Source organism: Notothenia coriiceps, unplaced genomic scaffold (assembly GCF_000735185.1).
Source record: "Notothenia coriiceps isolate Sejong01 unplaced genomic scaffold, NC01 NC01_scaffold00026613, whole genome shotgun sequence".
Taxonomy (NCBI): domain Eukaryota; kingdom Metazoa; phylum Chordata; class Actinopteri; order Perciformes; family Nototheniidae; genus Notothenia; species Notothenia coriiceps.
This window is the reverse complement of record NW_011359314.1, coordinates 387,570-397,554: the sequence shown is the minus strand read 5'-3', so window position 1 is coordinate 397,554 and position 9,985 is coordinate 387,570. Positions and strand designations below refer to the sequence as shown.

At 40.9% G+C, this 9,985-nt stretch overlaps 1 protein-coding gene across 1 annotated transcript; it reads right to left on the bottom strand.

Moving 5' to 3' along the window:
• Positions 1-2,616: 2,616 nt before the first annotated feature.
• On the bottom strand, positions 2,617-9,258 carry LOC104957291 (procollagen C-endopeptidase enhancer 2-like). The gene is made up of 9 exons (XM_010784913.1): positions 9,173-9,258; positions 7,922-8,030; positions 6,359-6,617; positions 6,037-6,161; positions 5,145-5,281; positions 4,345-4,979; positions 4,131-4,211; positions 3,804-3,974; positions 2,617-3,222 (listed from the first exon to the last, which is right to left on the bottom strand). Exons 1-9 carry the CDS (start codon positions 9,256-9,258, stop codon positions 3,092-3,094), a joined length of 1,734 nt encoding a protein of 577 aa, XP_010783215.1. The 3' UTR covers positions 2,617-3,091.
• Positions 9,259-9,985: the final 727 nt, after the last annotated feature.

Here is a 9,985-nt window from a genome sequence, read left to right as displayed (position 1 = left end):
CATTAAGAAAATCGTTTTTATTTCCTTCTTACTATTCGGGGAATACATTTACATTACAATTTCCAGTGAATAGCATCACTCTGCCAGCGCAGCTCTCTGTGTACATGCCGCACGTGTCCGCGGTGGTGCGATCAGCAAGCATTGGCGGCTTCTGATTGGTTGACATATTTTATTAGCCGGACCAATCAGAGAGAGATCCCCGCAGAGGCTGGGCTGCTTATTGGCTGACCAGATACTGGTCTCAGCTCAGCCTCCAGTTTTAATATTGTAATGGAAGGACAGAAAGATACGCAACTGATTCACGATCAGTTATGGGACCTCATGGCCATGACTTCTTAGTTAAACATTAAAATATATTAATGACATTACTATGAACAGGAATGTACACTAATTTAAAGATTTCACATGGAAATATTATATCAAGTTCAATCCACAGTACTCACTCTGCATTAGTATCATTGGTCTCCCACTGCTACCTAACTAATCACCCTAAATATCTCACTCTCTGTCCTTTGTAGTCTTAAGATTCTTGTTTTCCACCGTCTTAAAGGCAATTTCGTCACATTTATAGTGGATTAGAAAATATGTGAAAAACATATTTCTTAGTTTATTGTCAAAAACAGGAAAAACAATGTTCAAACAACAATTGTGTTGCAAGTGACAACCATCAAAGTCCAAACAAGGTACTGCTGGTGAGTCATTCCCATATTAAAGTATCACGGTGATGGAAAACTGTAAGCTGTTTCAAATGATGAGTCAGTCCTTATCCAACATGTGATCATATAGTTAACATGCAGATTGCACCACCTGTGCCACTACCTGCCGTCAACGCACAATAATATTTGTTGGTGGGGAAAGTGTCATGTTCTTGGTCTTTGCACANTCCGTAACCCTGACTACAAGGCACTATCCAGCATGGATACCTACTGGAACAACACCCTGGACCTGTTTGCCTCGTGGACCACCAAGCTGTTCTGCATCCTTTTAGTTTGCAACCTTTTCTGTCTCATGATTTTTTCTTAACTCCCCTCAAGCAATCCTGTTTTAGTACCATGGTTTGACTTTTCAAATAGTATTTCATTATCCGACTAAATGTTTGGATACTAGTTTTAATCTCTTATGAATATGTTACCAAGTCACAAAAGCTTAGGTATGAGCAACAATAACACATCTGTAAAAATACTGAAAAGCCTTCAGTCAGTGTCGCACATTGCTTCTATTCAAATTAAAGTACACGCACAATCTGTTTGTAACTTACATATATCAATATTCCAATTACTTGTTTATAGACTATTCTGCACTATTCCTATTATATTCTATTTCATTTGACTATTATCTGTTTTATTGTGTTTTACTTTTGGAGGACCTAAGAATGTAATTGTCATAACTACACTGTAGCTATGTACAAAGGACAATAAAACTCTTGAACCTTGAAATACATTTCTGAGAGTTTCACTTATTTACATTTTTTTTCACACACTGCAATAACTTCAACACGCCACTAGATGTCGACCTAATGCTTTTACAGGAAGTAATGCTCCCAACATTGAGACAAAATCTCTATTTGTGACCTCTTGTCCCCAGGTCATAGTTGTTTCTCTTGAAGGAGGCATTACTCTTTACAGGAAAACCAAGAAAGTGAGAAAAATGTATTTATTTATTGTCACATGTGAGACAAACAAATGTATGCTTTCAAATCAGGTCCAACAACTCAATGTATCCCATTAGGTCTCGAGTATAACATCTACTCTTTGTTTGGTTCAATCAAATAGTATATTTTTGTTGTTGTTTTACCACACGACGTTAACATAAGTCCTGACATAGTCTGTGAGTTATCTATTTTTTACAAAGTGAAAGTATATTTGAAATATCACTTAATTGCTATATTGCAGATAGGTAATTGAGAAGATAGAAAACACTCTTGTCTGTGAGTGATCATCAATGATTACGTTTGCTGTTGTTGCAGGGAATTACATTAAAGGTCACCTATTATGCAAAATCCACTTTGTAATGTCTTTTATACATCAACATGTGTCCCCTCTGTGGAAAGAGAGTCTGAAAGTTTCAGGGAAAAAGATTCTCTCACTTTTTGTCCTTATCCATTGATTTTTTGGCTTGTGTAACCATTAGCCAATCACCAACCAAGGTAATCCCCACCTTATCACCTGAATCTCCTCCTAGAGCACCATTGTGTTATTTTTAACCAAATCTCTCTCAGAGGGGCGTGGGGAGGGGGGCTCCTTATTTTCATCTAAAGTAACAGACAGAGAATCAGCACTTTTGAAAAGGGGCTGAGACCGAGGGGATTATGGGATGCTGCAATGATCTGTTTGGTGTTTGGAGCCAATCAGAGACATGTTCTGTATATATCTGAAACCTGTAATATATTGATGAAAAACAGTATCATAGGGGACCTTTAACAAATTAGCATAAACAGTTTTTTTTTTAAAAACCTTTTTTACCACCACGGGTGTAAATGTGTGGGAGCGTTTGTGTTCTTGTCAAAAAGAGGGTGTGGCAGTGAGAGTGGCATATAACATAAATTATATAATAATGTCTAAAATCATGAGCAGACTCTTGAAGAAGGCATTATTTTATTCAACAGAGGGTCTTTCTCAAAGTCAAGGAATTATCCTTAAATGGGTTAATTTAAAGGAAGCTACGTTCATCATTCAATTAAGAGTTCACGGATGAATAAAGTTAGATCGGACTCAAAGGACTGGGGTGGTTTGTGTATTTAATGACATTAACATGTAATCACCTGTATGTTTTCATTTGTGTTTTATATACATTTTAACTGTGGGTTATTACTTCATGTATAAAGTAAAATACTAGAAACGAGATATAAAAATCACCTCAAGCACCAAAACTACATGATTCAGCAATGTGCATCTTTTATCCCAGAAATAATATAATTTACATACAAAATACAAAATATAACACTGATGCACATGTACTGTTTTATAATAACTGTTCATGCATCATGTAAAAAAAGGGTTCCGGGTATAACTCATCATATTTTCACACAAGCTACATGTTTTCAGAGAGATAGTCAGGGCTGTCCATCTGATTGGTTGGATGAGCTGTGATGTCAGCAGGGTTTGCTCGCGAGGTTGGCCAATGCTCTGGCGTGGATGGGTTTATAGAGGAGGGTGAAGCTGGAGGGGCTGAGGAGGCCGCTGCCCTGTGCGTCCACTTTTCCCATCAACACGTAGTTCCGGCCTGAACAGGAGGAAATAATTGTCCGAATGTGTCAAACCAGGTTATTCTCAGCCACATCACAATATTCCTCATTTTCTACGAATGCCATTTATGATTAGGAATATATCGGCTAAATAAAAAATCACATTGTCTGCATAGAGTGAGACTTTGTGCTCTTTAATTTATAAGCCAAAATCATCATATTCCCCTTTAAGAGATTCAATATATCAGCATTTACTTTATTTCTTAACTTCATGCACCACAAGCAATATCCATATCTAAGTTTCTAACAGTTAAGCTGATTTTTTTAACTTCATTTGAAGAATTGGTGTCATTTATACTTGAATTGATATCCTTTTTTACAACATTAAGTACAGGTTATACATGGTTTAATGCACAGTCATTGATTGTGTATCCTCTGTATGACTTATAGAGCTAATGCAGAATCCTCATCAGTTGACTAGTCAAGTTTTACCATTTGATATCAACTTTGAATACCTGACGGTTGAGGGTCACATTATAGTCTGTAAAAATGTTGCTTGAGTGTGTGTTATATACACAAACAGACAGCATAGAAAGTACTATATGTAAACATACTATACCTTTGAGGAGTCCGGGGCATCTCTTGCAGGTGGAGGTCATTGTGACCGACATGAGGGGCCCTGATTTGGCGATGTTCAGGCGTCCTGTCTTATAGGCCTTGATTATGGATACCTCCACTGTCGATGAGCCCCTGGGACCAGCGGTCAAAGAAGTGATCTTACCCGTAATCACTAAAATAAGGCGAAATAAGAGAAAAATCCAAAAGAGAAAAGGCGTTTGTATGAGATTTGCTTTACAAAAGGCACACCCAAAACAATTATATTAGAATAAGTTATGCTTGTGTTGTTGGGGATGTGAAGAATAGGGGAGCAGTTTATGTGGCTTACCAAAGTCATGAGGGCAGAAGCTGGATTGGAGAGTTCCTGTCCTCTTACAGGCTTGTGTACACAGTGGGTTCAGTGGTAAAGCTAAAGAAAACACACAAGTCAACAAACACAAGATAAGCACATTCATTTGCTTCTCATTACAGGTGTGCACATATAGACTACATATATAAAAGCAGAGTGCAGATTGATAGCTTAAACAATTACTTTCACTTACGTTTCTTGCTCACAGCAGGCTTCTTCGTTACTGTCTTGATAACTCGAGGTTTGGGCTTAGCTTTAGGCTTAATCTTGGGTTTGGCTGTTGGTTTAACTCCACCCTTAGGGGTTGGCTTTAATGGTTTTACTCTAGGTTTTAAGGTGGGTTTGGTCTTCAGTGTAGGCTTTCGTATGGGTTTAACCTTGATGCTTGGTTTGAGCGTTGGCTTAATAACCTTAGGCTTGGTTATTGGTTTGGTTCCAGGTTTAGGTGCAGGCTTTTTCACAGGTGCTTTAGGTGTGGGTCTAGCTGGTTTGGGTTTAGCCGCGGGCTTGACTGCAGGCTTGATGGTAGGTTTACGTGACGGAGGTTTCAGCGGTTTCTTTACCAGTGGTCTTCTGCCTGGTTTTTGGGTGGGTTTAGGCCTGAGGGTGGGTCTAGGTTTAGGAGTTGGTTTGGTGGGTTTGCTTGGCGCCAAGACTGTTCGTTGTGGTGTTGATGTGGTCTGAGGGCGATGGATGAAGTCTCCCCCTGCGGTTGGTGTCCTCGACCCGCGGGGCACACTGGAGTAGTGGGCCATGAAGCCATCTGAGGTCACACTAAGGTCAGAGACAAACTGGACCAGGAGCTCATTCCCCTTTGTCACTATTGTTCTGTATAAAGGATGAGGAAATAGAGAGAGAAAACATGTAGGGAATGACATGAGGAGGAATAGTAAAGGGGAAAGGCATGAAAATGCAGAAAGAATATTGGGTTCACTCTTCGAAAAAGCAACTTTAAGCATGTTTTTTGCCCCTTTAAACATCCAGTATTCTCACCCTGGAGGCCTGTCTCCACAGAACTTCCCAATTCGCCGCGTGTTATCCTTCTCTCCCCCGTTAAACAATGCCACATAGTCGTAGCGACAGTACGTGTCAGGCTCCAAGTCCAGCTTCACAAACTTCACCTCGATCACCTGGGGAAGAGGTGGGAATAAACACAAAACATGCCAGCACAAACTATGATATACAGTATATAACGGGGAATGGTTGACGTGACCTGGTTTATTTTCATGAATCCAGCACAGTGCAGACATACAGTAAGTGGTGGTGTAGGAGGAGAAGGGGCTGAATTCTGAAATACAGAAAGGGCATTTACTCTCTCCCTCGCTCTCACTTCTTTCCCTCTTTCCTTGCGTTCAATCTCTTGGCACACATGAACACACATTCAGGCACTCAATGAAGTCTTTCATTTGAAATCCGTCATAAGACCGCTGTCACAGACCCCAACACACTCAGGGACCTGAGGTTGAACATTTCCTTTTGATGGGCCCCTTTACTACTATTTGTATTTCTCCTTCCCCTCCTTCATAACACACCTAGGATTAAAATCACCTTACAAGAAATGTTCTTTTCCCTTTTGCAACAAGCTGCACGGCACTTTCGATGACCAGATTCAAACCTTCTTGAACAGCATTCAAAATTTGAGATGGCATATTGTGCTGTGAAGTCAGTCTTCCACTTTGAAGATGGAAGCTAGGAGACTAGACAAAATTAGCTAGCTAGCCTAAAAAATGTGTGTTTTAAGACATTTGCGCCTTTCCAACAATTAGCATTTGTTAGCTCGTTAGCTTGGCTGGCGTAAGGTCCGTTGATGGTTAGGGAACGATTACGCGTACATGCATTAAAACCCTCCCCACATTTAGGCTACTTTCATTTTTGTTTTGCTTACATTACTTGGTTCTACGGAGATGTGCCAGGAACAGCTGATGCCTGCTGGGTAATTAGAGTTGGGCCAGTTGGGCGTCTTGACAGAGCCCTGCGATTTCGTCAGACGTCCTCCACAGAACTGGTGTTCTTTGGGAATAAAGAAGAGGAGATGCTGATACACCACACTTTGACCTTTATCAAAAAGGGAATGAGGGTTTGTTTTTCACTGTGGTTCTGCATTTGGGGTAAAACAAACATGTATACCTAAACTATGTCCAACATTTTTACAGATTTTTATGATTTGTTTATCCTAGAGCAGATTGTGTGGTTTTACGCGTCAACACCTTCCATATGTGGCTTCCCCGCGCTGAAGTAAGCAATAAAGCCTCTTCCTCCTGTCGATTCGTCGGACACCATATCCAACATCATGGTGTTGGAGGTGGAGATGACTGCGCCGGGCCTGAACGTCCCACAGAAACGACCCATCTTTTGCACCAATCGGGTGTGACCGTTGTAGACATCCAGGTAGTCGTAGCGACAGGTGGGGTCGGGCTCCATGTCGAAGAGGCGGAAAGACAGCATGACGACATGACCCTCTGGGACCTGTAGGGAGCAACAGGAAACACTTTGAGGAAAGACCGCTAAAAAAGTTAGCTTTAGCCGCCGTCGTGATCACAATTTTTGTAAAGATAGGTTTTAGATTTAATAAACTCTTTCTTTTTGCAAGTAGCCAAATATACCAGTTATTTCAGACTGATTTTGAGGGAAATATGTCAAACGTAAAGCACAAAACAAGATTAAAAATAAATAAATTGTGTAATTGAGCTGCTATAAAATGCTTGGAGTCATGATTTGAAAAAGGTTGCTTATATTTATTTCCACAAATTAATATTCGGTGTGTATACAAATTAATTTAAAATCCAATGTTTGACTTAACCTGTTAATTTATCTAGGTAACCAAATACAAACATTTTAAATTAAATTATTATCTGTGAAAGGGGCTAAAAGGGGATAGTTTTCTGTGGTCCTGCAGGTGTTGTTTCAGGTCATCAGTTTAATTAGTGAAAGTGACAACAGGTGTGTCTCATTAGGCACCCTCAGCAGTGAGTGACGGGGCAATGCGTAATTGTGGGAAAAGGGGCAAAACTGTTCATCTGTAAATGTCTTTCTGTTAAAGCTGTGAACCTAGTTGGTGCGTGTGTGACCAAAGATACATTTAGACTGTCAGCAGATATGAAGAAATATCAAATTAATACTTTCTTTGTTAATATGTACTACCAGCACTTTGTATCAGTCCAGCTTCCCCTACGTTTACCTTGGCAGATGGTATGTTCCAACTAAGATGATAAGGCCTTCAATGATGAGTCACAGGCAGTTTGCTTTTGGCCTTGAACTTTGTGTGTTTGTTTGTTAAGCTTATTCTTCTAACTATAAAGCTGGGAAAGGGATTTAAATAAAATAAAACTAAACATACATTTAATATTTAGTCCCTGTCCACATCCTGTATGTTCATTTAGAACAAATGGAATAAACCAAAACTGAAACTGAGTGCAGCCTAGAAGAAGTGTCACTAGCCATTTATCGCTGGAGGCATGAATGAGAAAAAAGCCCCCTTATGCCAGACTGTAATGTCCAATGTTGTTAGAATTCAGTTCTATTTTGAACTATTTTGTTTGGGTGTCTTCATCTGAACTGGGGGATACCCACGATTCGTCGGGTGTTTTGCTTCGTCTTGCATATTCTATTAATATTTATACAGTACTTTTGTTCATCAGCTTTTGTACGCGCTACCAACAACACATTACATCAATACATAATCTGACTCAAACTGGTCATTTGATGATATTGGCCGAACTGTTGTGAGTGTTTTGGTTAATGTACTGGTGTAGTGATTTGAAATGACTCACAGTAATGTACCAGGTGCATTTGCTGTTGGGTTTGTATGCACTGGGGAATCCTTCAGTGGCCACGATCCCAGAGTCTGTGACCAGGTGGCCTCCGCAGTGGAAGACGGGCCTAAAAAGTATCACACAACCACCATCAACTGCATTTAGCTTGACACGCTGCATTGAAAGAAAAAAACGGCTTCACTGAGTATTGATGTAGAAAACACACACACACACACACACACACACACACACACACATACTTTTACATACACGCTGAAAACCACAGGGGCACAGTCCGCCTCTGTTCTCAGAGTCTGGGGAGGTTCCAAATGAACTCTCCTAGTTTTTGTTTTCTTCTTAAAACCAAGCCAGGAAGACTATCAATATATATAGTATAAGTGCTGTGAGCTTTCTCTACACACTTGCTGTACCACAAGAAAGTTGCCCACTCACAGGGAGTAGCTCACACACACTTTGATAAACACAGATGACAGAGGGGAAGGCCTCAACCTTTAATTTGGCAGTAGGCTCGTTAATCTAGATGTTTGCTTTTCTGGCTTCTTGTCAGTTTTTCTCTGCTGCATTTTAACATCAAGCTCAACTCTGTAGCTCAATTTTGGTTGTACTGTGCTTTTTTCTTGGCAGCAAAATGAATAATCTTTGACATTGCAGGAACAATCAATATGATTTTTAGTCCATCTTCGGTTCTGTCATGTTAGTCAGACATAAGTTGTTTGTCTACTTTGTTTGTCTAAAGCCAAATTTGGCCAGAAAAAAAAAAACAGTAGCCGTGGAGTCCCTCCCTTCTGGACCATCTGGAGCTGAACAACCCACAGGCATTTGTTTATCTCATGTTCAATTTAAACGCCGTGTGTGGAAGAAGCCATAGCAGTGCAAACACAAGGTTCAACAAGCATCTCTTAAAAAATATTCAGTCAGAATATATTTCCAGGTTTGACCAAAACATGATGACAAACTACCGGTTTAATTACTACATAAATTACAGCATGCGTGTTTATGTGACGCCAGCCACATCTTCCAAACACTGCAACCTTACATTACTACTGGGCTTTCTGTAATCATAATACTGCTACCAGGAGAGGAAAAAACACACAGTAGTTAATCCAGACAGATGTGGGCTTGAAAATGGCATGCCACATGTGCACAAGCAGGATGAGGGCAAGGGAACCAATGCACAAGAAGGACATTGATAGCCGTAGAGTTGACACACATACCTTGAGACATTAAGTGTAAAATCTCTCAGCGTACCTGGTGAAGTTGTCCTGACTTTGAGCCTCAGTCCATCCCAGCGTCAGAATGACAAGAAGGCACACAATCCACACCCTGTCCTCCATCCTGCTGTCCTCAGAGGTTAGGGAAAGCAAGAGAGGAGAAAAAGAGGAAGGAGGCAAAATCAGAGTAGGGGCGTGGAGAGAAGCAAGGTTGAAAAGGAGGAGGGAGGAGAGGAGCGATGGGTGAGGAGGAGGAGGAGGAGGTGTGTTATGGAATGAAGGAGAAGAAACGAAAGGGGGAATACATGTGTTTTTGGAAAGGACAGAAGGCTGTTTGATACAGGTTAACAAGGACAACATTAATTACACTATCCCATGGCCAAAAGCAATGTATACTATGTACAGTTCAGAGTACAGTGGGCTTGTTATGCTCCTGCTCTGTGTTGTTGTTTAACTGGGAAGTGGAATATATCGGGAGTATGTTTCTGCAGATGTGTGCTGATGGACAGAGTACCACTGTTTAGTGTGTGTGTGTTTAAGTATTCACTGCACCTATTCACAAGCATCTGCATGTCAGTCTGTCAGTCTGTGAGTTGGTTGGTTGGTTGGTTGGTTGGTTGGTTGGTTGGTTGGTTGGCTGGCTGGCTGGCTGGCTGGCTGGCTGGCTGGTTGGTTGGTTGGTTGGTTGGTTGGTTGGTTGGTTGGTTGGTTGGTTGGTTGGTTGGTTGGTTGGTTGGCTGGTTGGCTGGCTGGCTGGCTGGTTGGCTGGTTGGTTGGCTGGTTGGTTGGTTGGTCCACCACTTGGGCCCATACAGATATATCACAAAAACCACAGGATGGTTTGTCGTAA

What these genes read in the sequence shown, in the direction of transcription:
- LOC104957291 (XM_010784913.1), bottom strand. Translation starts at nt 9,258, where the DNA reads ATGGAGGACAGGGTGTGGATTGTGTGCCTTCTTGTCATTCTGACGCTG. An exon ending in AATGCACCTGGTACATTACT is followed by an intron (nt 6,618 to 7,921) that starts GTGAGTCATTTC and finishes TGCTCCCTACAG; the next exon opens with GTCCCAGAGGGTCATGTCGT. An exon ending in GCCTGCTGTGAGCAAGAAAC is followed by an intron (nt 4,212 to 4,344) that starts GTAAGTGAAAGT and finishes TGTTTTCTTTAG; the next exon opens with CTTTACCACTGAACCCACTG.